General features: G+C 48.2%; 1 protein-coding gene across 8 annotated transcripts; it reads left to right on the plus strand.

Moving 5' to 3' along the window:
• The first annotated feature begins 220 nt into the window (after nt 1–220).
• Nucleotides 221–15351, plus strand: FXYD5 (FXYD domain containing ion transport regulator 5). 8 transcript variants are annotated; one of them, XM_054465637.2, is made up of 8 exons: nt 221–361; nt 1102–1162; nt 2988–3068; nt 6281–6379; nt 9638–9727; nt 11633–11662; nt 11742–11816; nt 15037–15351. In XM_054465637.2, the coding sequence occupies exons 1-8, from the start codon at nt 236–238 to the stop codon at nt 15084–15086; spliced, it is 612 nt and encodes a 203-aa protein (XP_054321612.2). In that variant the 5' UTR covers nt 221–235; the 3' UTR covers nt 15087–15351. The 8 variants fall into 8 exon arrangements, with proteins under 8 accessions (XP_054321612.2, XP_054321614.2, XP_063513610.1 ...); XM_054465638.2 differs by having other exon boundaries at nt 269–421; XM_063657543.1 differs by lacking the exon at nt 221–361 and adding an exon at nt 490–584.
• Nucleotides 15352–27465: the final 12114 nt, after the last annotated feature.

A 27465-nucleotide genomic window follows, 5' to 3' on the forward strand; every position in this document is an offset into this window, starting at 1 on the left:
TCTTTCCTCAACACCTCTGGATTTGTCCTTTCCCTTCCTCCAGCGACCCCAGAATAGACCTCTCCCCTTTCTCCCCCTGCTCACTCAGAGGCGCCCACTCACCCTAGACCTGCCTGCCCCATCCCCGTCCCCACCCTCCCCCACCACTATGCCCTCACCCCTGCCCCCCGTCGCCCTCAGCGTCTCCCCCTCCTGCTCCCACCCCGGGCTCTGAAGCCAGGAAACCCAAGAGGAAATGACTGAGCCCGTCTGGGTCCCCGCCCGCTCGCGCTCCCCTGGCCACACCCTCCGCCTGGACGCAGCAGCCACCGCCGCGTCCCTCTCCCCACGAGGCTGCCGGCTTAGGACCCCCAGCTCCGACGTAAGTCCCTCTCGCTCGCCACCTCCATCCGCTGCCCCTCTGCCCACGGGCCGGACTCAGGTGGGTAGGGGTTTGACCCCTTCCGCTCCTCTCCGCCCCCCATCCACGCCCACGTCTCTCTGCCTCCTCTCCTGGGCTACAGTGGGCCGCTCTGCCTCGCTCCCGACAGCCTGCCTCAGTCTCCCCAGCTATCTGCCACCCACCTCGGACCAGTGCCTCTCAGGTCTCCCCAGCGCGCCATCCCTGCAAGGCGGCCCCTGACACCAACTCACTTTTTCCTCTGAGCGCAGGAGGCGTTACTCACTCTTCCTCCTTCCCCTCCTCGCCGACTCCTGGGCTCTGGGCCCCTGGGGGAGGGAAGAGGCCTCCTATCTGCTCTTCTGCCCCAGTCCCCTCCTTGCGTCAGTCCCAGTGAGGGATAAGCGCCTGGCGGAAGGCGCCGGGAGGTGTTTCTCTGCTTCAGGAGTGCCCGCCGGCCCTTGCAGCTGCTGGGAGACCCATTTATCTGATGCTTCTTGTTTTCTTTGGGGACCTGCAGGGGAAGGAAGCAGGGTGACGGTTTGATATCCCCACCTAAGACCCTCCCCTTTCCCCTGAGGCTAGCCGTCAGCCCTGGCAGGGGGTCCTGGAAGCCAGAGGTGTTTGCTCAGGGCAGGCAAGGGGCTGCAGGATCCCCGGGGGCTGCCGGAGGTCGGCCTCACTGACATCATGGCTGACCCCGGCATCGCCTGGTCCCACAGATGTCGCCCTCTGGTCGCCTGTGTCTTCTCACCATCGTTGGCCTGATTCTTCCCACCAGAGGTAAGACCCATCTCTGGCCTCCACCCTGCCCCAGAGCCCCCAGCCAGGCCAGCCCCACGTGTGCTGCAGGGTGGGTGGCTGGCCCCTGTGAACGTTGCCCCGCCCTGTCACCCTCCCGCTGAGCCAGCACCAGGAAGTGGGGATCCCTATGGTGGGGCGATATTACACCCTCTTTGGACACCTCAGACCCGGGTGGCTGCTTCCAGTGAGTCTGGCCAGGGCCTGTCCTGCTGAGCATCCTCCAATTTCACCTCCAAGAAGAACTCACTGAGTTTGATTTGGCGGGGAGACTGGTGTCGGTTTTCTACTCAGCAGCCAGGAAACCTAGGCTCCCAGAAAAGAGGATCACTGGGTCCCTGGGCATTACACAGTTAGGCAAAGCTGTTGAGCTGGGGTTAGTCCAAAGAGTTGGCAAGTCTCAGCCTTGCCTGGGAAGTGTCTCCTGAAAGACGGGAACTGCGGGGGGGCGTTGACCATCCTTTCTGCATGGCAGGTGTGGTGTGTGTTAGCTCAGTTAGGCTTTGCCTCTGACAGTCAGTCACACCTGTTGTCATGCCCATTTTACTGATGAGGAAACTGAGGCTCAGCGAAGGGAAGTACCCTGTGTCAGAGGAGAGTGGGTAGAGGAGCTGGGAAAACAACTGTCCTGCCTGCCCCCAGAACCCAGAGTGCACGCCCCACTGAAGGCACCCTCATTTCTCCTTCATAAAATGATTTTCATATACTCATTCAGTCATTTGACAAATATTTATTGAGCACCTACTATGTGCTAGATATTCTGTGTACTGGGGAAACAGTGAATAAAACAAGAGGTCACACTCTAGTGGAGAGAGACAAGTTAGTAAATTATATCGTGTGTTAGGAGGTGATACGTGCTTGCAGAAAAGTAGAGGTAATGAGGATTGTTTAAACTGGGTGGTCAGGGAGGGCCTCACTGAGGAGGTGACATTTGGACCAACAAACACTTGGAGGAAATGAGGGAATGAGCTTTGCAGGTGTCTGGGGGCTGAGTGTTGTCTGGTGTGTTTTAAGAATAGCAGGCAGGTGGGGTGGCTGGGTTGGGATGAGAAGGGGCAGAGTGGGATGACGAGAGGACAGAGAAGTCATGGGACCAGATGGAGGAGGACTTACGGGCCACGTGAGGGCTTTGCTTTTATGTGGAGTGAAGTGCAGCCAGGGCAGGGCTCTGAACCAGGCAGGCTCTGACCTGACTCAGGTGGTCCCAGGCTCCCTCTGGCTGCAGGTTGGAACAGACTGTGGGGGCGGGGACAGGAGCAAGGAGCCCAAGGAGGAGGCTGCTGGGATGTCCAGGCTGGAGGGTACGGAGGCAGGACCAGGGTGGGGGCAGTGGAGTTATCCAGCACTGACGACACAGTAAGCTGTGTGGGAGACCCTTTCCCTGCTCTGTGTCATTTCACCCTATCTACAGCCCTGTGAAGTAGATTCAATTATTATCCCTGCTTTGCAGATGAAGCAACTGAGGCTCAGAGAAAGGACTTCATTTGTTCCAGGTCACACAGCAAGAAAGTTGTTGGGGGCAGGATTTGAAACCAGGGCCCAGGCTGACCCCATCTCCTGGGCTCACTAGACTAAACTGACTTTCCCATCCCACAGGGATAGGGAGGGAGGGGGCCTAGAAGAAGGGTTCCCAGGCATTGGCATAGCTGAAAACACTTTCAGAATTATGGATTGATACAGCCAAAGCTGAGTGATTCCACCAGCAGACAGGACCCCTAAGGTTTCACCAGGGAGGGGAGGGCAGGGGGGCGGGGGTGAGAGGAGGGGGACCAGGCTTCCTCCTGACTTCTCATCCTTGATTCCCCAGGACAGACACTGAAGGATACCACATCCAGTTCTTCAGCAAACTCAACTATCATGGACATTCAGGTCCCGACACCAGCCCCAGGTGAGGAAAGGGACACATCTATCAAGATCCTGTCATTGCAAATAACAACAGCAACAAAAATCCCAAACTTGGACCAAACAAGGGAATTTATGGATTTATGTAACAAAAAAGTCCAGGTACAGACCTTCAGGCATGGCGTGATCTAGGTGCTCAAATGATGCTATCAGGAACCTCTCTCCACCTCTTGGTTCTGTTTTCTCTGTGTTGGCTTCATTTTCAGGAACAGTCTCCTCTCATGGGGCCAAGATGATCCCTTGAAGCCTGGGGCTCTCATCCTGTCTGCTAAGAATCCCAGCAAGAGAATTTCCTTTCCCCAGTCCAGCAAATGTCCCAGAACTGAGTTATCTTTGGCCAGGCTCAGGTTGTATCCCTGAGCTGGCCACTGTGGCCACAGACATAGAAAGCTGATTGGCCAGGCCTGGGTCCCATGTCCAACCTCCACCAGGGCCGGTGTCAGCTCCACTGAATAAAGTGGACCAAGAGTCAGGGAAGGATGGTCCCTAAAGGAAGTTCTGGGGGCTTTTATCAGAGCAGGTGCATTTGGAAAGCTGAGTTAAACACGTTTTTTTAGGCAGCACTTCTCAGAGTCTTGAGAAAGCTAATTTGCAGCCAGCATCTTGAAGAAGGAGCTGTAGTGTGGCATCTGTGGGACGTAAGGTCCCAAAGAAGGGGACATATTGGTAGCACATTTCAGCAGTTAGCAAATGGCTGGATTAATTAAGCCATTTCTATTACATTAAAGTTGAGTTGCTATGGGAATCTCTGGCATCTCCATCCATAGACCTTGCCCACTTCTTTTTCTCTCTCCTTTTCTCTCCCTGATCTCTTGTTTCTGGACTCCGGATGCAGTCTATACAGAACTCCAGCCCACCCCTCCGACCCCAACGTGGCCTGCTGATGTTGAGTAGCACAGGGGCAGGGGGTGGGGACAGGACCAAGACAAACAAAGTTTCCCCTCTTCCTCTGACACTATAGGTCTTTGGTTGCCCATTTCAGTCCCTACTCCCAGCTCTGAATGCCCTGGTTTACTCTGGGTGGGGCAGCCAGCCAACTCCATTCAATTCTTTAGAAAAAGAAAACCAAAACACTTTTGAAATTGTGAAATTAACATGCATATAGAAAAATACAAAACCCATAAATTTACAGTGTAATAACTTACTCTGAATTGAATCCCTGTGTAACTACCAACCAGGTCAAGGAGCAGAGCTTTGCAAACACCCCCAGAAAGTCTCTGTGTGCCAGTCCCATTTATTTCTTCCTGTCATCTCTTTTTTCTCTAACCCTTTTTTGAATTTTTTGAACAACTTTTGGACATTTTCTTGGAGTATAATTCAAAAAGTGCTCCTGGCCAAGCACAGTGGCTCACGCCTATAATCCCAGCATTTTGAGAGGCCAAGGTGGATGGATCACTTGAGCTCAGGAGTTCTAGACCAGCCTGGGCAACACACTGAGACTCCATCTCTACAGAAAAATGCAAAAATTAGCCAAGTGCATTGGCGTGCTCCCGTAGTCCCAGCTACTCGAAAGGCTGAGGTGGGAGAATCACCTGAGCCCAGAGGCAGAGGTTGCAGTGAGCCAAGATCTTGCCACTGCACTCCAGCCTGGGCAACAGAGCGAGACCCTGTCTCAAAGAAAAAAAAAAGTGCTCCCTGATTTTTTCAATCGATGTTTAAAGACACAGTAGTACGTAAACACATTCTACCTGGAAAGAATAAAACGATTGTAGGCAAAACCAAACCCCTTTGTCACTTCCCCGCCCCAATCCTCGTTCTCTCCCTCTGTCTCTGAGAGGTCCCCACTGTTAGCATTGGGGTAGGTCCCCAGTGATACCACATCCCATGTATATTACTTGGAGAAAATGCACTGACTGTGTGCTGTGTTTGTGTGAGCTTAAGGAGATCGTATGATTGTTCTGCAGCTTGCTTTGTTTCTTCGTGCAGTCGTATGTTTGGAAGTTCTTCTCACATCACTGCATAAAGACTTGTTTTGTTTTCTCTGCTGCCTGGTATTCCACAAGGCGCCTATATCACAGCTTATGGAGTCACACACTTCTTGATGAACGATGTTGGCTGTTTCCAGCTTTTTCTGTCTACACACAGCACCACAATGAGCAACCTTGTCCCTTCCTCCTTGAGCAAACGCACTTGCAATATGTACTGACCATGTGCTGGTCATGGTTCTAAATATTTTGCATATGTTAACTCACTCAACCTTCACGCAAACCCTAAGAGGCAGAAATTATCATTGTCCCCATTTTACAGACAAGGAAACAGAGGCTCTGAGTAACTGGTTCAAGGTCTCACAGCAAGTCAGGGATGCAGCTGGAATCGAAGTCCAGGAATCTGGCACCAGAGCCTGTGCTTTTATCCAAAACAGTACAGGGCAAAGGACATGCATGCTTAATGTTTTAAAATTTGCCCTCCTGCCGCCCAGGCACAGTGGCTCATGCCTGTCATCCCAGCACTTTTGGAGGCTGAGGTGGGTGGATCGCTTGAGCCCAGGAATTTGAGACCAGCCTGGACAACACAACAAAACCTATTCTCTACAAAAAGTACAAAATGATTAGCTGGGCATGGTGGCATGTGCCTGTAGTCCCAGCTACCTGGGAGGCTAAGGCGGGAGAATCACTTGAGCCCAGGAGTTCAAGGCTGCAGTCAGCTATGATTGCACCACTGCACTCCAGCTCAGGTGATAGAGTGAGACCCTGTCTCAAAAATAAATAAAAGTAAAAATAAAAGTTGCCCTCCCAAGTGACTGTACCCATTTCCTAACCCACCAGCAGTGTGCAGGAGTGTCCCCCTTCCCAACCCTACAGTGACACTTGGTATATTCACGTCTTCAGGTTTTGCCAGCCTCTTAGGTTTTTTCTGAGATGGAGGTTTGCTCTTGTTGCCCAGGCTGCTGTGCAATGGTGCAATCTCGGCTCACCACAACCTCCGCCTCCCGGGTTCAAGCGATTCTCCTCCCTCAGCCTCCCGAGTAGCTGCGATTAGAGGCATGAGCCACCATGCCCAGCTAATTTTGTATTTTTAGTAGAGACAGGGTTTCTCCATGTTGGTCAGGCTGGTCTCGAACTCCCAACCTAAGGTAATCTGATTGCCTCAGCCTCCCAAAGTGCTGGGAATACAGATATGAGCCACCGCACCCGGCCCCAATTCTCTTTCCCCAATAACTTTCTTATCCTTCCCTCCTTGCTCTTCTGACCTGAATAGAAACACCACAACCCCAGACCCAGACCCAGACCCAGCGACCGGCAGGAACGGATGGGCCTCTAGTGACAGATCCAGAGACACACAAAAGCACCAAAGCAGGTATAGCATGGGACTGAGAGCAGCAGCGTACGATTTTTGTTTAATTCTCTATCTAGGTCAACATTTCCCTCAGTATGTTTCTCAGTGCCCCTGTTTGGGGAATTGTTAATACATTTTAAAAAAATGTTTTTGGTTTGTGGTCAAAGTTATTTGGGGAACCCTGAGTTAAAGTTAACCATGTTTCTTTATGGCAGGACTTCTGAGAGTCTTGATTAAGCTAATTTTCAGCAAAGGATCCCCAAGCAGCAGCGTGCAGTATGCAGTGTTTCCCTAACTGACAGACTTCGGAACTTTCTTTCCGTCAGTTCCCCTCAGAGGGCTGGTGCTATAAAATGTGCCTGCGGATATTTCTTTTTTGTACAGCTCCTTAATGTTAGAGCAGGAGCTTTTCAGTTGCAAAATATAGAAAATTCACCTTAAACACATACACACACACACACACAAGAATGATTGGCTTTATAAGTTCTGGAAAGTCCAGAAGTAGCCAACTTCAGGCATAGCTGAATCAAGGCGCATAAGCACTGTCATGAGTGCTTTGTTCCCTCTGTTGGTTCTGTTGTCTTCATTCTCGACTAACTTCTCCTCTTGATGGCAGAGATAGTCACATACGTGGTGGCTAGAGAACAAAATCTTTCCCATTATTTCTAGCCTGAGGCCTAGAATTGACTCTCATTGGTCCAGCTGGAGTCACATGCTCATGTCTGAACCAACGAGAGCCTGAGAAATGAGCTGCTCTCATTCGTCAGGCCTGAGTCTTGTGCCCCACCCTGGGGCTAGAGAGGAGGCTGAGCCAGACATGCCTGAACCACATAGACCAGGAGTCAGGGAAGAGGGGGTTTTCCTCTGGACAAGTGAGTTAGTATTACCAGAAGGTGTGGGAAAGGAGACTGAGCTGAGATAAGGCAACAGATCGCCTCTAATGCCTGTGTGATGATCCTTATTTGAGGGGCAGCCCCACACTGGAAAGTGTTGTAGTGTAGGCCACTCCCAGAGAGACATGTACAGTTGTGCAGACTGGGCACTGAACAAGAGCACCACCTCTCGGGCCATGCCATTCCCTTTGTCGGTCTTTATAATTGTTCCAGTTTTCTAGTGATAGCAGCAAAGCATCTCATTCTTACAGAACCTATCTATTAAAACAATCCTACAACGGATGGAAATAAAGTGCTTTACAGAAGGGAACTTTTCTAGTTTGTACAAAAGTGCATCTGTAGGGGATGGGGGATAGCAGCTGTGTCCACACTTATCAACTGATAAAGCATTTTCACATCTCTGCATTAATTTACTGAGTCTTTGCTGACCTGAGTTGCTCTATGTATTGGTCCATGTTCCTGGATATATGTGACAGAAATTCGTCAAGGACAAATGGCTGCCACTGCTGAGCCTCTGGGTTGCCTAGAGGCTGGGCATGAAAGCCCCCAGGCCTCTCTTCCTCCTCTATCTTTGCTTCTCTTCTGCCTAGGAAGGAAATGGCTCATGTTATTTGAGCCTCCTAGCTCAAAGCTTCCAGGCTTCACCTAGGGTTTTAATCTGCTCAGGTTACCATAACAAAATACCACAGACTGGATGGCTTAAACAATAGGAATTCATTTCTCCCGGTTCTGGAGATGGGAAGTCCAAGATCAAGGTGCCAGCAGGGTTGGTGTCTGGCGAGGGCTCCCCTTGGGTCACAGACAGCCATTCTCTTGCTCTGTCTTCACCATGTCCTCTCCATGTGTGGGTGGGCTTGTGAGCTTGAAAGCAAGCTCTCTGGTTTCTTCTTATAAGGGCACTAATCCCATCATGAGGGCCCCACCCTCATGTGGGGTGGATAGAATTCAGTCTATAGTACCTAGCTGTCACTCAATATCCCTACTTGGGATTTCAAAGGTCTCAGGGAAGGACCAGACTGGGGTCACATGCTTCCTTTTGTAGCCTGGGTTATAACTGGGGAAGGGAGGGCAATGTCCTCCCACAAAGAAAGGGAGAGCTGTTCCAGAAGGAGGAAGGAGTGCTGAGCAGACAGTAATAGCAACGGCTGACTTTTGCTGAGAGCTTATTCATGCTGGGCACTGTGCTAAGCTTTTGTATATTCAGTCGTTCGATGCTTGTGATCATCCTGTGTGGTGGGAACTGTCATTACTCCCATTTTACAGGAAAGGGAACTGAGGCCCAGAGAGGTTACTCAGCTTGCCTTAGGCAATACAGCCAAGAGTGGCAGAACCGGAATTTGAGTCCAGACTGTCTCACCACAGGGTGCATGAGCACCACACACCAGTATGGCTGTCCTTTGCATTCTTGTGGTCTCTGCCGTCGGTCTAGCTTATACCTTCCTCTGGGCAATGCATTCCCTGAATATCTTGTAATCCTCGGTTGCCAGTTCCTATTTAGGGTGTGGGGCACTGAGATAGTTCCAGGGAACTTGGGTTTCATGAGGGAGCTTCTCTGTCTGCTGGCTTCTTGTTGAGGCCTCAGATGTGGTGTGGGGGTACTTCTCAGTGCTTGGGGGAGGCCTTTTCTTTGGAGGTACAGATTTTTTTTTTTTTCAAGAGAAGAACCCTTTGGTATTTTCGGTCTGGGGGCAGAGGTGATATTCAGAATAGTTTTGTTGTTGTTGTTGTTTTTGAGGCGGAGTCTTGCTCTGTTGCCCAGACTGGAGTGCAGTGGCGAAATCTTGGCTCACTGCAATCTCCACCTCCCGAGTTCAGGCAATTCTCCTGCCTCAGCCTCCCAAGTACCTGGGATTACAGGTGTGTGCCACCAGGCCCAGCTAATTTTTGTATTTTTAGTAGAGACGGAGTTTCACCATGTTGGCCAGGCTGGTCTTGAACTCTTGGCTTCAGGTGATCTGCCCGCCTCAGCCTCCCAAAGTGCTGGGGTTACAGACATGAGCCACTGCAAGTGGGCAATATTCAGAATGTTTTACAAGTATCTCCAGACTATGTAGCTGGGTCAGAGTCCTTGGCAGGTGTTGTCCTTTAGTTCCTTTATCTCCTGGATTATAGTGTGGGCCAGAAGGTCCTAGGAGAGGGGTCTGGAGTCCCTGGGGATTGAGGCAAATCAGATAGTCATAACCGGGGGTACATGCTTATTTCAGCATTTCAATGCTTGCCATTACTTATTGCCTCTAGGTGTGGAGTAGGTGGGATGCCTGACCCTGCACACCGGCTGTGTAGATGTGGGAGAGGGGTTTCTTCCAGATGCAGACTCTCAGTAATATCTCTTGTTTCTGCCTCCATGGCTCACTCCTGCCCTCCACTGATCTGGCCACTCTCTCAGCTCATCCCACTGATGACACCACGACGCTCTCTGAGAGACCATCCCCAAGCACAGACGTCCAGACAGACCCCCAGACCCTCAAGCCATCTGGTCAGTAACTGCCTCCCCAGACTGGAAGCAGGCTATTTTCTGTTCACTGTGTATTTCCAGCACCTGGAATACAGCCCAGCACAGAATAGTTCTCAGTAAAGACGTGATGGGAAGGTAAATGACTTCAAGCCTGGCAGAGGGTGGGCACATGATAAATGTCTGAATAGATAAATGAATGCATAAATTATTGCTGCATACAAACCACCTAAAAACTCAGTGGCTTAAAAGGATAACCATTTATTTAGCTCTCATTTCTGCAATTTGGAAATCTAGGGTGTGCTCAGCTGGCTGGTTCTTCTGGTTTCAGCTGGACTTACTTATGCATCTGAGGTCAGTTGTGGGTCAGCAGGGACCTCTGTTTCTAGGGGCAATTTGATTCTTTCCCTGGTGGTCTTATCCTCCACTTCCTGCCCAGTCAGCCCCCCAGTGAATGAATGGAAATGATATGCCCATGGGTCACATAGAGAGCCCATTCATCCATTCATTCAACAAATATTCACTGAGTACCTGTTGTGTGCTAGGCTAGGTTCTAGGGGACAGAGATAGAGTGGTGAACAAGCCAGAAAAAATCTCTGCCCTCATGGAACTACTATTCTAGTGGTAAGAGAAACACAACAAGAAATAATCATAATAATTATGTATCAGCTGATTTCAACTTCCTATCAAGAAAAGTAGAGTAGGGTTAGAGAGTGACTGGGGAGTACAGGTTGAGTATTCCTTATCCAAAATGCTTTGGACCAGGAGTCTTTCAGATTTCAGATTTTAGAATATTTGCATTATACTTACCAGTTCAGCATTCCTGACCCAAAAATCTGAAGTCCAAAATGTTCCAGTGGGCATTTCCTTTCGGCGTCATGTCAGACTGTTACCAGAAAGGGGTCCCGATCCAGACCCCAAGAGAGGGTTCTTGGATCTTGCACAAAAAAAAAGAATTCAGAGTAGTCCATAGAGTTTATTAAGAAAGTAAAGGAATAAAGAATGGCTACTCCATAGGCAGAGCAGCCCCAAAGGCTGCTGGTTGCCTATTTTTATGGTTGTTTCTTGATTATATGCTAAACAAAAGGTGGATTATTCATGAGTTTTCTGGGGAAAGGGTGGGCAATTCCCAGAACTGAAGGTTCCTTCCCTTTTTATACTGCATAGGGTAACTTCCTGACATTGCCATGGCATTTGTAAACTGTCATGGTGCTGGTAGGACTGCCTTTTAGCATGCTAATGTATTATAACTAACGTATAATGAGCTGTGAGGATGACCAGAGGTCACTGTCATTGCCATCTTGGTTTTGGCGGGTTTTAACTGGCTTCTTTACTGCAACCTGTTTTATCACAAGGCCTTTATGACCTGTATCTCGTGCCGACCTCCTATCTCATCCTGTGACTAACAATGTCTAACCTCTGGGGAATACAGCCCAGTAGGTCTCAGCCTTATTTTACCCTATTCGACATGGAGTTGCTCTGGTTCAAACACCTCTGACATGACATCAAAAACTGTCAGATTTGGGAACATTTTGGATTTTGGATTTGGGGATTAGGGATAGTCAACCTGTATTTCATATACAAAACCAGGGAGGGCCCCACTGGGAAGGGAGTGAAGGAGGGAACCATGCAGATGTCTAGGGAAAGTGTGTTCCAGGCAGAGGAAACAGCCAGTGCAAAGGCCCTGAGGTGAGAAGGTGTCTGCATGTTCAACAGCAGGGAGGCCGGTAGGGCTGGAGTGCAGGGAGTGAGGGGGTGGGAAGGAAATGAGATTAGAGGAATAATGGGAGCCAGATTGTATGCCATGGTGAGGATTTTGGGTTTTGTTCTAAGGGTACCCAGGTGTCCCCCTTTCCTGACTTTGCCATTCATGTATTCACTTCACAAACCTTTGCTGAACCCTGACTTGCTCTTTGTCTGCCTCTCCAGGTTTTCATGAGGATGACCCCTTTTTCTATGGTAAGTTATCCACAGGAAGATGTGGGGGAAGGAAAGGTGAGGTCCCTCTGACTCTACCCCTTCATTTTTCTCTCTGCAGATGAACACACCCTCCGGAAACGGGGGCTGTTGGTCGCAGCTGTGCTGTTCATCACAGGCATCATCATCCTCACCAGTGAGAACTGGGGTTGGGTGGGAAAGGCACCAAGACCGGGAGGGGGACTTATGATTGAGGGCTGGGTTCTCAAAGGTCCCTGGGCAATTTTGTTTTAAATGAGGTATCTATTAGCTGCATATCCATACAAACCACCACAGAATTCAGTGGTTTAAAATAATGACCATTTATTGAGCTCTCAAGACCACAGTTTGGAAACATAGGCTGGGCTCAGCTGGGTGATTCTTCTGGTCTCAACTGGATTTACTCTTACACCTGAGTTCAGTTGTGGGTCAGCAGGAAACTCTGTTTCTGGGGTGCCTTGGCTCTTTGCCTCATCATCTTATCCTTCACTAAGCTAGCCTGGGCTTGTTCACATGGTGGTGGCAGGGATCTAAGATAGAGTGAATGCATGCAGGCTCAGAACTGGCCATTATCACTTCTGCCTCATTCCATAGGTCAAAGCAAGTCACGAGGCTGGGCTTCATTCAAGGAAACAGACTCCACCTCTTGATGGGAAGACAGGCAAAGCCACATGGCAAAGGACATGGATACTGACAGGGAGGGGTAGAGACTAAGGGCCATTTGGCAGTCAGCATACCACCCCAGCAGTCACAAGCTCACTGCACCCAGGCCTGGCAGGGAACAAGGGCTGAAAAAGGCTGTGTCAGGAGGAGACAACTGAGGATTAAATGCCTCATGGGACAACCCCACCCACTCAATCCAGCAAGAATAGAGGCTTGGAACAGCCAGAGTAACTACTCTTTTAAGAGCTTAATGTTTCTGTAAAATCTTTTGGTACTCAAATGTTGACAGCTGTGTTGATCAGGGCCATGGCAGGTGGCAGAAGGACCTGCAAAGGGTTAACTGGAGAACGTTTAATAGAGAGATATCTCCAGAGGTACAGGCAGGGTAATGAGATGGTGCAGTGCCTAGGACTAGCAAGGATGGGGACCTGTTATCCCCCAGCCTGAGGGACGAGAGGAGGCACTGGCTTTGCAGGAGGCCTGGTGAGAGATGGAACTGGAGGTGGGGCTGCTGGCAGGAGCTGTGGCCTCAGAAAGAGGGTTCCAGCCACTGCCTCACTTGTGACCAAACCAGGAGGGAGCAGGTGTGGTGGGGATCAGATACCTAAACCTCCCTCTCTTCCCACCCCCCTGTCTCCTACCAATGCTTAACCAGAGGGCAAGGCGCCTAGGGCCCAATGCAGGGAGAGGAAGTTGTGGGGAAACGCAGAATAACAAGCAGAGAAACTTTTAAAAAAGGATTTTAAAATGTTGTGGGTGAAATAAAACACGAGCTATCAGTTAATCTGTATAACCAATGCCAAGTTTCATTACCTCTCTTGTCCAACTTCCTCATCAAGAAAATGAGCATAGCCACATCTTTTTCTGCCTTAAGAGGAGAGGCAGAATTCTAACAATCATAAGACATGATTCCTGATGTGTGCGTGATCCCCACTGAATCTGAGAGTCAAGCACTGTTGCCTCGGTCATACAACATGTATGTGTTGATCCTGACTTTGCACCAGGCCCTATTCTCACCCCAGTGGCGAAGTTAAGGCTCAGAGAGTTAAGGAGTTTGCCTAAGGTCACACAGCACATAAGAGTCAGTAAATTCATTTGCTGGCAGGACACGGTGGCTCACTTCTGTAATCCCAGTACTTTGGGAGGCCAAGGTGGGAGGATGGCTTGAGCCCAGGGGTTCAAGACCAGCATGGGCAAAATAGCAAGACCCTGTCTCTACACAAATAATTTTTTTTAATTAAAAAAAAAAAAAAGAATCAGTGAAGGATTGGACCCAGTTTTGTGTGAGAGCAGAGCCTGAACGTTAGCTCTGGGGCCATGTATTTTTCCAACAGCAAATATTTGTGGGCACCTAGTCTGTGCCAAACCTATGCTGGGTGATGCTGGGGGCATGGTGGTGACAAGCAGCCCTGGTCCCTGTCCTCAGGAGCTCACATCTGGTCGAAGATGATAAGTAAATAAATGCATGAATGAGTGGATTCAGAGAAAGATATTTGCCAAATAAAGCAGAGTGACAGGGAAGAGAGGGGTGGGGAGAGAAGCCCTCCCTGGAGTGGTGAAATTGGAACTGATCCCTGATGATGAGATGAATCACCAGGTACAGAGAGCAGCAAGTGCCAAGCCCTGGAAGCAGGAATGAGCTGCGCCCATTGCTATAGCAGTGGAGGAGGCAAAGTAGCCAGGACAGGGTAGGCTGGGGGAGAGGAGAAGAAGACGAGGCCAGAGAGCTGAGGGGCTGGAGGAGGCAAGGGTGGCAGGTGTTTTCTAAAGTACCCTTGGCTTCTAAGTTCCCCTCTCCCTCACTCTGGAGCAGCCACAGATGAGTCTCTGGAACCCATCTGTGTCCTCCTACCTCAAGGCCTTTGCACTGCTGTTCCCTCTGCCTGTAACACCCTTCCTCCAGGTGTCTCCCTTACCTCCTTCAGAGCTTTGCTCAAATGTCACCTCCTTAGTGGGCCGCAGTGGTTCACATATGTAATCCCAGGACTTTGGGAGGCTGAGGCAGATGGATCCCTTGAGGCCAGGAGTTCAAGACCAGCGTGGCCAACATGATGAAACCCCATCTCTACTAAAAATACAAAAATTAGCTGGGCTTGGTGGCACGTGCTTGTCATCCCAGCTACTTGGGAGGCTGAGGCAGGAGAATCACTTAAATCCAGGAGGTGGAGGTTGCAGTGAGCCGAGATTGTGCCACTGCATTCCGGCCTGGGCGACACAGCAAGACTCTGTCCTAAAAAAAAAAAAAAAGTAACCTCCTCATTGAAGCCCCAGTAGCCATCCCTGTGAGGATCCATGCCTCCTTCCTGGTCTTATTTCCCTTCACAGGACTTAACACCCTCCCACTTAGCACCTTCATACATTTGACTTTGTTATTTTTCTCCTTGTTGGTCTTTCCCCATAGAAAGACAACTCTGCCAGGGCAGGGATTTTTTTCTTTGTCCTCAACTGTGTTCTTAGTGCCTGAATGAATGAATAAGTGACATACAAAATAATGGGGGTTTCCAAACGGCTCATCTGTGAGCCTGTGTGGGAAGGGCCTCTCGCAGGGCCCCAGCACTGGCTGTTCTCATTGTGTTTCTCCATCATTTGTTTATGGAGTTGCCTTTGAGTTTCCCGAGGGGCAGGGTTGATCAGTCTGGTTCCCCAGCCCCAGAACACACTATAAGAATCAATATCGTTCTAGCTCATGACTGAACCATTTCATTCACTCACAGGTGGCAAGTGCAGGCAGCTGTCCCGGTTATGCCGGAATCATTGCAGGTGAGTCCATCAGAAACAGGAGCCGACAACCCGCTGGGCACCCGAAGGCCAAGCCCCCTGCCAGCTCACCGTGCCCAGCCTCCTGCATCCCCTCGAAGAGCCTGGCCAGAGAGGGAAGACACAGACGATGAAGCTGGAGCCAGGGCTGCCGGTCCAAGTCTCCTACCTCCCCCAACCCTGCCCACCCCTGAAGGCTGCCTGGCACCTTGGGGGCTGTCCCTCAAGTTGTCTCCTCTGTTAAGACAAAAAGTAAAGCACTGTGGTCCTTGTCCCAGGATCTCTGATCATTTGGGACAGGGGAATGGAAAGAGGAGGCAGGGGCTGCCTCAGGGCCATCAAGGTATTCTTTGATAAAGCAAAGGCCGGACCTGGTGGCCCACACCTATAACCCCAACACTTTGGGAGGCTGAGGCGGGAGGATCACTTGAGGCCAGTAGTTCAAGACTAGTCTAGGCAACATAGTGTGACCTTGACTCTACAAAAAATAAAAATATTAACTGGGCATGGTGGTGCATGCCTAGAGTCCCAGCTACTCAGGAGGTTGAGGCAGGAGAACTGCTTGAGCCCAGGAGGTCGAGACTGTAGTGAGCTGTGATTGCACCACTATATTCCAGCCTGGGTGACAGAGTGAGATCCTGTTTCTAAAAAAGAAAAATAAAACAAGCCAAGGCAGGGAATAAAGTGAGGGAAGCCAGTCTAGTGTGTGGCAGACAGGATGGCGGTGGGTGGGTGCCGGTGAATCTGTGTGCTGGGTGACTCTGGCCAGAGAGAGAGCCAGGGCTGTCTTCTGCCTGCAGGCAGTTTGAGAACACTGGTATGGTCCCCATAGGAGAGCAGGTACCCAGTGTCAGCTCACCCCTAACAATTTTAAGGGTTTGGAGGTCCCAGATCACAGGGATCCCCTCTCCTTCCTACTTCTAGTCCCTTCCCACACCAGGAGGGGCCTTGCACACATGAGTGTGGATGCCACAGTCTGCACCTCCAAGCTCTATCCACAGCCCCCAATACACAAATGGCCACCCTCTGGGCCACTTCTTGGCTTAGGAATGTGTCCACCGAGAAGGCCCTGCAGGCCCCGGCATGGGCCCAGAGCAATTTGAGAGAGGAATTCAGGGGTCCTAGGGATCTAGAATGTGGTCAAGAAGAGCATAGGTGCTGGTGGGCACTTCCTGAAGGCCCTTGGGCTCGACCAGATTAGGCCAGAGCAGGTCCCCTGAAGTGCAGGACTTAGACCAGAGCTCTACCCAGGCTTAAGGGTCGTGCCAAAGTCAAGAGACAAGGTCCTGGTCACAGGGCTTACACAACAATGTTTCACAACTTCAGGTCACAGCCCATTCATGGGTTACTGAATCAGTTTAGTGGGCTCTGAGTAGCATAAGAAAAAAGAGAGAAAGAAAGAATAATTTTTAAAAGACATTAGTACATCACTAATAAATGTAAGATTGTATATATATAATATACATAGCATGTCATATTATATACATCATATGCAATAATATATAATGTATAGAATATGATAATTATAACATATAATTGTTATTAATGCATCACTATAAATGTTATTACTGCATCACTAATCTCAAATATAAGACTGTATATATATAATATATAGCATGTTATATACATTATATATGTATGCATATATACATTATAATATGTATATTATACACATACAGGGGGATACTAAAATTATTTCATTATTTGCACTTACCGCCTAAAGCAGAACAGATGTCTAACTGATCAGGATGTGATGTCATCTAGATATGAGTATACATTTATATATACAATGGATTATGTCTTTTTTTTTCTTTTTTTTTTTTAGATGGACTCTTGCTCTGTCACCCAAGCTGGAGTGCAGTGGAATGATCTCAGCTCACTACAACCTCTGCTTCCCAGGTTCAAGCAATTCTCCTGCCTCAGCCTCCCAAATAGCTGAGATCACAGGCATCCGCCACCACGCCTGGCTAATTTTTGTATTTTTAGTAGAGATGGGGTTTCGCCATGTTGGCCAGGCTGGTCTTGAACTCCTGACTTCAGGTGATCCGCCCGCGTCGGCCTCCCAAAGTGCTGGGATTACAGGTGTGAGCCACCGTACCTGGCCTGATTACATCTATTAAATTGAATCATTTGAAAATGTCAATATTCAAATGTATTTGACCTATAAAACTAGCAATGTCATATGGCTCAACCTAACAGTATACATGATAGTGTGACATGAAATGCATTTCATACTGCAGGTCACTTTTTGAAAATGTTAGGAAGCACTGGGGAGTGGGGGACATAGGTTGTGGTAGGGAAGATAAATTTCTGCTTAGAACGGGAAATGCTGGCAGCTACGTTTGCCCGCTGGCTGGGTGGTGGCCACACCAGTGTGTGCAAGATGTTTCTAATACGATAGTTCTCAAACTTCAATCATCACATATTCCCAACTTCTGACATATTTTCACCCCATCTGTACTATTATTCTCTCTTTTAAAAGATCAACTCCCTTTCTAGCTTAAACATATTTATTTTAAAAGCTACAATCATATATGGAAAATCAGTACTGCTTGATATAGATAGAAGATAGCTATAAAGATAAATCCAAGGCCAGGCGCAGTGGCTCACGCCTGTAATCTCAGCACTTTGGGAGGGAGGCCGAGATGGGTGGATTACTTGGGGTCAGGAGTAAGAGACCAGCCTGGCCAAGATGGTGAAACCCCATCTCTACTATATAAAAATACAAAAACTAGCTGGGCATGGTGATGCACACCTGTAGTCCCAGCTACCCAGGAGGCTGAAGCACAAAAATTGCTTGAACTCAGGAGGCAGAGGCTGCAGTTAGGTGAGATCGTGTCACTGCACTCCAGTCTGGGTGACAGAGTGAGACTCTGTCAAATAAATAAATAAATAAATCCAGTGAAAAGAAAAGATGTTATGTTGCATTCTAGCTGGGTCTGGAGTTTCTTGCAGAGGGCTCTGAACCAGAGGCCTGGGTCTGTGGTGTTGGAGGGAGACCCTCAAATATCAGGGAGGTGACCTCGCTGCTGCCCAGAGAAACTGCAGGGTTTGGGAGTCCCAGGAGAACTCTCACTTCTGACACCAGCTGCAGGTTTGAGAGTTCTCGAGGGTTTGACAATTCACTACAAGGACTCACGGAACTCACTGCTCTCAGACTCACAGTTACGGTTTATTATAGTGAAAGGAAACAGATGAAAGCCAGCCGAGGACAGAGACACATGCGGAAGCATCCAGGAATGTCCCAAGTGCAAAGCTTCCAGCTGCCTCCTCCCAGCGCTGTCTTCTGCGGGCACCCATGTGGGACAGCATACGCGGAGTGTTGCCAATCAGGGAAACCCACTCGAGCCTTGGCATCCAGAGTTTTTACTGGGGCTCAGTCATATAGGCGTAATTGACCACATGTGTGGCCGACATTAGTTTCCAGCCCCTCCAGGGGTGGAGCTGATACTGTGTGGCCCACATTCCCCAGCGGAAATCACACTGTTAGAAACGATCTGGTGTGGCCCTACGTCCCTATGTAAATAGAGACACTCTTATCAGGCAGAACATTCCAAGGGCTTAGAGATTACCTTCCAACAGCAAGGCCAGAAGTCAGCCCTTTCTTTGGGGTAAAATTAATTCCTTACTACAGAGACTTTCTCCTTCATCTCATTTGATGGATTAAGAGATATTCAAGGCCGGGCACTGTGGCTCATGCCTGTAATCCCAGCACTCTGGGAGGCTGAGGCAGGTGGATGACCTGAGGTCAGGAGTTTGAGACCAGCCTGGCCAACATGGTGAAATCCCATCTCTACTAAAAATACAAAAATTAGCCAAGCATGGTGGTGCATGCCTGTAGTCCAGCTACTTGGGAGGCTGAGGCAGGATAATCGCTTGAACCCAAGAGGTGGAGGTTTCAATGAGCCGAGATCACACCACTGCACTCCAGCGTGGGTGACAGAGTGAGACTCCATCTCAAAAACAAACCAACAAAAAAATAAGAGATATTCAAAGGTGATTTACTTTCTGACCACGTGACTCAACATGATTTTACCTTGTTTGGGGCCTAAAGCCATGTCGTGTGCTACCACGTCAGTTCAGGAGAATACGTGACAGCTTCCTTGCGCAGAATAGAGGCGGTACTAACTCAAGGGGGATGAGTGGGGTTGGCCCTCGGTGTTCTCTCGACACTCATTCTATCTTCCATGGGGTAGGGATGAAAACGCTAATACTATGTTTCCCAGATGCACTCAGAGATGTGGTTTTGGGTGTGGATTCAGCTCTGCGAATTAGAGGCCCTCACAGAAGACTTGGAAGACCAAAAGAGACCATCTTTCTGTGCCATTTGCTGTTTGCTGTGAGCTCATAAGATGGTGAAAGTGTTGAGTTTTTTTGGCTGTACCATTCCAATGTCCAGTCACTAGCCTCGTAGGTACTAAAAGGCAGTTATGCTCATAAAAGAATATCTAAATTGGCCAGGAGTGGTGGCTCATGCCTGTATTCCCAGTACTTTGGGAGGCCGAGGCAGGCGGATCACCTGAGGTCAGGAGTTCGAGACCAGCCAGGCCAACATGGCAAAACTCCATCTTTGCTAAAATACAAAAATTAGCCAGGTGTGGTGTAGTGCCAGCTGCTCAGGAGGCTGAGGCAGGAGAATCGCTTGAGCCTCGAAGGTGGAGGTTTCAGTGAGCAGAGATTGCACCATTGTACTCCAGCCTGGGCAACAGAGAGAGACTCCATTTTGAAAGAAAGAGAGAGAGAGAAAGAAGAGAGAAAGAAAGAAAGAGAAAGAAAGAAAGAAAGAAAAAGAGAAAGCGAAAGAAAGAAAGGAAGGAAGGAAGGGAAAGGGAAATCTAAATGGCCAATAAGCACATGAAAAGATGTTCAATATCAACAGTCATCAGTAAAAATAAATGAAAATCACAATGAGATACCACCACACACCCACTAGGATGGCTAAAATTAAAAAGACAGACACTTCCAAGTGGGAAGAGGATGTGGAACAAGTGGAATTTCCATTCGTAGCTGGACCAGAAAGGGATACAATCACTTTAGAAAACTGGCAGTTTCTAGGCCGGGCATGGTGGCTCACACCTGTAATCCCAGCACTTTGGGAGGCTGAAGACCATCTGAGGTCAGGAGTTCGAGACCAGCCTGGCCAACATGGTGAAGCCCCGTCTCTACTAAAAATACAAAAGTTAGCTGGGTGTGGTGGCGGGTGCTTGTAATCCCAGCTACCCGGGAGGCTGAGGCAGGAGAATCACTTGAACCCAGGAGACAGAGGTTGCAGTGAGCTGAGATCAGACCACTGTACTGCAGCCTGGGCAACAGAACGAGACTCGATCTCCAAAAAAAAAAAAAAAAGAAAAAGAAAGAAAGAAAAGAAAACTGGCAGTTTCTTAAAAAGGTAAATGTGCACTTAACCTATGACCCAGCTATTCAACTCTTAATTATTTATCCAACAGAAATCAAACCATATGTCCACACGAAGACCCACACACAAATGTTTACAAATGTTTACTGTAATAGTAAAAAGACTAGAAACAACCCCAATGTCCATCAGCACAAGTGAGTGGACTACAAACTGTGGAAGGAAGAAAGACTGAGCTACACAACACATGAATGAATCTCAAAAGCATTGTCCTGAGTGAAAGAAACCACACACAAAAGAGCACAGACTGTGTAATTCCATTTATATGAAGTTCTGAAATATGCAAAACTGATTAACAGTGATAAAAATCAGAAGAGTAGTGGCCTCTACTATGTCAGTAGGAGGTGGGGAGAGACTGCAAAGGGGCATGAAAGTACTTTCTGGAAGGATTGAAATGTTCTGTGCCCTGATGACAGTGGTGCAGATTACATGTCCATATATTGATCAGAATGATCAAATTGTACATTTAAGTTTTGAGGGCTGGGCACAGTGGCTCATGCCTGTAATCCCAACACTTTGGGAGGCCAAGGCAGGTGGATCACTTGAGGTTGGAGTTCAAGACCAGCCTGGCCAACATGGTGAAACCCTGTCTCTACTAAAAATACAAAAATTAGCCAGGCGTGGTGGTGCATGCCTGTAATCCCAGCTCCTCAGAAGGCTGAAGCAGGAGAATTGCCTGAACCTGGGAGGCGGAGGTTGCAGTGAGCCAAAATTGCGCCACTGGACTCCAGCCTGGGTGATGGAGTAAAACCCTGTCTCAAAGGAAAAAAAAAAAGATTTATACACTTTACTATGTGTAAGTGATATTTGGATGTGTGCCCCCTCCAAATCTCATGTTGAAATGTGATCCCCGATGATGGAGGGGGGCCTGGTGGGAGGTGATTGGGTCATGGGGGTGGATCCCTCATGAATGGCTTGGTGCCCTCCCCATGGTCATGCGTGAGTTCTTGCCCTCTTAGCTCACCTGACAGCTGGTTGCTTAAAGAGCCTGGCACCTCCCCCTCTCTCTCTTTTACTCCTGCTCTTGCCATGGGACACGCCTGCTATCCCTTCACTTCCTGCTATGAGTAAAAGATTCCTGAGGCCTCTTCACCAAAAGCCAAGCAGATGCTGGTGCTGTGCTTGTACAGCCTGAAGAACCATGAGCCAAAGAATTCTCTTTTCCTTATAAATTACTGTCTCAAGTATTCTTTTATGGCAATGCAAAATGAACTAACACAGTAAGTTATAACTCAATCCAAAACAAGAACATTGAAAACAAAAAGGCAGTTCTGTCCTGGGTGGTGATGATTTTCTGATCCCTGGATCTCAGACAGAGCAGCCAGATGCTGAAGCTGACATGTACAATGGAGGCTCCTGATTGGGGTGGAGGGAGAAGCTCCTTGGGCAAGTCAGTCTGCTCATGTTGTGGAATCATTTGCAGTCTTCACTTAGAGCCCACTCCACTAGCCTTTCAAAGAGCTTGTCAACCTCTAATTCCTTATACCAAGCCAGACCAATTTTGCTTAAAATTGACAGTCACAAATAATCTCAAAATCTCGTGACTTACAACAAAGGTTTGTTTCTCACTCTCACTACATGTCCCTCACGGTTCAGCTAGGAACTAGGATGGGACCCAAGATGATGGGGAAGCCTGGGCTGGGCACAGTGGCTCACACCTGTAATCCCAGCACTTTGGGAGGCCGATGCAGGCAGATCGCTTGAGCTCAGGAGTTCGAGACCAACCTGACCAATATGGTGAAACCTTGTCTCTACAAAAAATACAAAAATTAGGCCAAGTGCAGTGGCTTACACCTGTAATCCCAGCACTTTGGGAGGCCGAGGCAGGCGGATTACCTGAGGTCAGGAGTTTGAGACCAGCCTGGCCAACATGGCGAAACCCCATCTCTACTAAAAATAGAAAGATTAGCCCGGCATGGTGGTGCATACCTGTAATCCCAGCTACTCAGGAGACTGAGGCAGAAGAATTACTTGAACCTGAGAGGTGGAGGTTGCAGTGAGCCGAGATCGAGCCACTGCACTCCAGCCTGGGCGACAGAGTGACAGAGTGACACTCCGTCTCAAAAAATAAATAAATAAAAATAAGCTGGGCATGGTGGCTTGCGCCTGTGGTCCCACCTCCTTGGGGGGTGAGGTGGGGGGATCGCTTGAGCCCAAGAGATGGAGGTTGCAGTGAGCTGAGATCACGCCACTGCACTCCAGAGTGAGACCCTGTCTAAAAAAAAAGAAAAGAAATGTTTCTGGTTATCATGACAGGCAGAAGGCAGAACAAGGAACAAGGTGAGACACACATTGGCTCTTATAGCTTCTGTCAGGAAGGGACACACCTCATTTCTGCTCACATTGTCATTATCGAAAGCAAATCACATGGGCACATTTGAGTTCAACAGGGCAGGAAATTACAATCTTCTTATAGGAAGGTATATTAATCCGTTTTCATGCTGCTGATAAAGACATACCCGAGACTCGGCAACTTACAAAAGAAAGAACTTTATTGGATTTACAGTTCCACGTGGCTGGGGAGGCCTCAATCATGGCAGAAGGTGAAAGGCACATCTCACATGGTGGCAGACAAGAGAAGAGAGCTTGTGCAGGGAAACTCCCCTTTTTAAAACCCTCAGATCTCATGAGACTCATTCACCATCACAAGACCAGCAAGAGAAAGACCTGCCCTTGTGATTCAACCACCTTCCACTGGGCCCCTCCCACAATATGTGAAAATTCAAGATGAGATTTGGGTGGGGGCACAGCCAAACCACATCAGAAGGGAACTGGGTATTGATGGGCAGTAATATTGTTTACTACAAAGGACATTTATTATCTCACATAGCAAGAGTTCTAGAGGCAGAAACTGTATTCAGCTTCAGGAGACAGCCAGAAACAATGACTTAAACAGGTTATTTATTCCTCTCTCACATAGCAGAACTCTGAAGTACATAGTGCAAGGCTGGGAAAGAGGATCCCTAATATCATAAGGGACCGGACTTGCTGCTCTGCCACCCTAAGCATATGGCCTGAAGCCTCAAGATCACAAAATAGCTGCAGAAGCCTCAGCCATCATGCCACATTCCAGGAGAAAAATCAAGAGGGGGAGAAAAAAGTGTGGGAAAGGAAAGGCACCACTAGATGATTCAGCTCCTTTTAAAGAGACTTCCCAAGATTCCCTCCCAAAGATTTCTACTTCCTTTGGATTGCTACCTCTAATTGCAAAGGACACAGAAATGTGGTCTTTTAGCTGAGTCCATGACACCCCAAATACCATCAAAGAAAATAATTGCCCCCAGGAATTTGTTGTTTAGGATGCTGAGAAGGATGGGGAGCTGCCACCAAGTCAGGAGATGGAGCCTCAAGCCATTTTTACTCCAATGTAAAAGGAAAAGATAACTGTTAAGACTGGGGGTTGGCCAGGCACAGTGGCTCACACCTGTAATCTCAACTCTTTGGGAGGCCAAGGCAGGTGGATCACCTGAGGTCAGGAGTTCAAGACCAGCCTGGCCAACAGGGTGAAATCCCGTCTCTACTAAAAATACAAAAATTAGCCAGGCATGGTGACACATGCCTGTAATCCCAGCTACTCGGGAGGCTGAGGCAGGAGAATCACTTGAACCTGGGAGGCGGAGGTTGCAGTGAGCCAAGATTGCACCATTGCACTCCAGCCTGGGTGACAAGAGTGAGACGTCATCTCAAAAAAAAAAAAAAAAAAAAGAAAGACTGGTCGTTGTTGAAACTTCCAGAGGACAGCAGCACTGATTCTCAGACTTGATAGAGACTTCCAGACATCACTTCAACAGTGCCTCCAATGCTCTCAAAGAGCTTTTCATCTGCTGCCCAATCCCTTTCTGGCACAAGACATCTTTTTCTGTGGCATCATGGTCTGAAGTGAAGCCTCCTCCTCCTCCACCCTTACATCAGGGGAGATATCTTGCCAGGAGATAATGGAGTGGATGTTGTAATTCAGCTAGCCTCCTGAGTACAATTCTGTCAAGGTTCTTGTTTTGAAATTGAGGCCAGATCACATTAACTGGAAGGAATCTGCCTTTTCTCATCTGACACTAGATTGTGCTTTTCTTGGGGGTGTTGAGGATGACCTCCAATAATTGCTTCAGTAAAGTCTGTTGGCTTCTCAAGAAGTTATTGAGTCAAGGACTCCAGCTGCTGATGGTGGGAGGTTAAACAGGGTTTGAAACATAGCCTGAGGTGGCTTTGTAATGTGTCACCTTGGCCAGGTTAAACTACACTTCCCAGAATCTTTTTCCCTAGATACCTGTGTTCTCTGGTTAGGGTGAACCACAAGAGACATTCTTGTTGGGAATTTGCTGGGTAGAGGTGAAGCCGCGGACATTTCGCAGCTTATACCAGTTGTCACTTATCAGACAGCTCATCTCATTGGCATAAGGCAGCAACCAGGGCTGCAACTGTTCCACCTTCCCCTGGATCCTCCTTCAGCTTCCCCAGTTGTCGGGCCAGGCGTGTGTGCTCAGCCCCATGATGAAGGACCGTGACTCCAGCAAGACACCCACAGCACCAAGGTCATAGACAACAAGAATTAACATGGGGCTGGGCGCAGTGGCTCATGCCTGTAATCCCAGCACTCTGGGAGGCCGAGGCGGATGGATCACTTGAAGTCAAGAGTTCGAGACCAGCCTGGTCAACATGGTAAAACCCCATCTTTACTAAAAATACAAAAATTACCCAGGCATGATGTTGCATGCCTGCAATCCCAGCTACTCGGGAGGCTGAGGCAAGAGAATCTCTTCAACCTGGGAAGCAGAGGTTGCAGTGAGCAGAGATCACACCACTGCACTCCAGCCTAGTCGACCAAGTGAAACTGTCTCAAAAAGAAAAAAAAACAAAGAAAGAAAGAAAAAAAAGAAAAGAAAAGAAAAAGAAAAAGAATTAACATGGGGTTCAGTCCATCCTTGTGGACTCCAGCTTGTGCTTGTGGGTTCTAACTTGTTCCGTGCTCTCCCCAGTCTTACCTCAATCTTCCCTTCCTGACTTCCTGCACCTGTGGGTTTCAAGTTCCAGCATCAAGACAACAGCCCTACAAAGAGAGCTTCACTAGCAACTACAATTGTTGAAGGCCAAATTCGTGTAGCAAACTGTGTGTGTGTACGCCCACATATGTATTAAAGGTTTAGCTTTGCTGATACAGAATTTGGTACTAAGAGTGGTTCCAGAAGACCAGAATCTTAACAATGATATCTGGTTTTTCTTTTTCTTTTTCTTTTCTTTTTTTTTTTTTTTTGAGACGGAGTCTCACTCTGTCGCCCCGGCTGGAGTGCAGTGGCGTGATCTTGGCTTACTGCAAGTTCCACCTCCCGGGTTCACGCCATTCTCCTGCCTCAGCCTCCCCAGCAGCTGGGACTACAGGCGCCCGCCACCATGCCCAGCTAATTTTTTTGTACTTTTAGTAGAGACGGGGTTTCACCATGTTAGCCAAGATGGTCTCAATCTCCTGACCTCGTGATCTGCCTGCCTTGGCCTTCCAAAGTGCTGGGATTACAGGCTTGAGCCACCACGCCCGGCCGAGATCTGGTTTTTCTAGAATTGGTTCTCTAATTAAATTGAAAGCCATTAATGACCTTGTTTTCAGTGATGAAGGGTACACTGATAGGTCATAGCGTGGAGTGGCAAGGCACTCACTCAGACCATCACCAGTAGCTTTCTATATTAGGTTTCTATAGAAGGAAAGGCTCTGGGTCACTGAGTATTTGCTTCCACAGAACAGTTTAGTGAAAATAAGAAGTGTAATGGGGTTGGCTCATTGCTTCTGACTGTGCTGGAAAACTTGGAGCTGGGGTGGAATGATGGCACTCAGAACTTTACCTTCCCAGCTCTGGTTCTGTATAAGGGACTTGAAAGCTTCTGTGAGTGGTGGCCCTGAAAGAAACTTGTATTTCCCATAGTCATAGGGCTGAGATTTCTGAAAACCAAAGCTAAAGTCTAATCCAACAAAAGTTGAACTTCTAACCTTTTTTGTTAAAGTTAGGGCTTTTTTGTTAAAGTTAGGGCTTTGATTGGGGAGGAATGGGATCCTGAAAATTGGGATGGAGACATATGAGCAGATTCCAGTGAAGCTGAGGACTTTAAGACCCCTAAATTCTGCCAAGTCTCTTTGCCTGCAGAGGCAGCCCTTTCACTCTTGCCTGCAGAAGTGAGTCTCCTCTTCCCTGAAGAAATTGTAATGGCCTTCCATAAGGCAAGGCATCTATGCTCCTCAGGACCTATTCCTATCACTTCTTACTTCTAAGACCTATGACTAGACTCAAGGCTCAAGAGAATGTGAAAGGTGAGGTATAAAATGTGACCCATGGGGGGTGCAATACACACCCAAATAATTGCCAATTTATATCAACAGAGAACTGGGGAATATGTGCAGAAATGGATCTTAAGGGTGTGGAATCAAGGTGGAAGACAATATAGTTGGATCAAGTCAAATGTATTTACATTGGCCCACCAAGCAGAGATGTAATGTTTGAGCTTGAGGGGCTAGGAATGGTTCTGACAGTTTGCTAGGTTGGCTGATTGATATATGGACCCATACCTGGGCCTATAGTAGGTTGAAAATGCCAGAATTTCCTTGGGTGTACTAAAGAGCATGAATCAGCACATTTTTTTTTTTTCTGTAAAAAGCCATAGAGTAAATGTTTTAGGTTTTACAGGCCAGTCTCAGTTTTTCACTCTTCAGCTCTCCCATTGTAGCAATAAAGCCATCAAGGACAATTTGTAAGTAATTGAGCATGGCTGTGGTCCAATACAAGTTTATTGATAAACACTGAAATTTGAATTTGTATCATTTTCATGTGTCACAAATATTATTTTTCTTTTGATTTTATTTCAACTAAAAAAATGTAAAAACCAATTCTATTTTGTGGGCCACACAAAAGCAGCCCAGGAATTAGATTTAGCACATGGACTGTCATTTGACGATTCCTGCTGTACTGAAAGGTGGTCAAAGGCTCAGGGAGAT

Source organism: Pongo pygmaeus, chromosome 20 (assembly GCF_028885625.2).
Source record: "Pongo pygmaeus isolate AG05252 chromosome 20, NHGRI_mPonPyg2-v2.0_pri, whole genome shotgun sequence".
In the NCBI taxonomy this organism is placed as follows: Eukaryota; Metazoa; Chordata; class Mammalia; order Primates; family Hominidae; genus Pongo; species Pongo pygmaeus.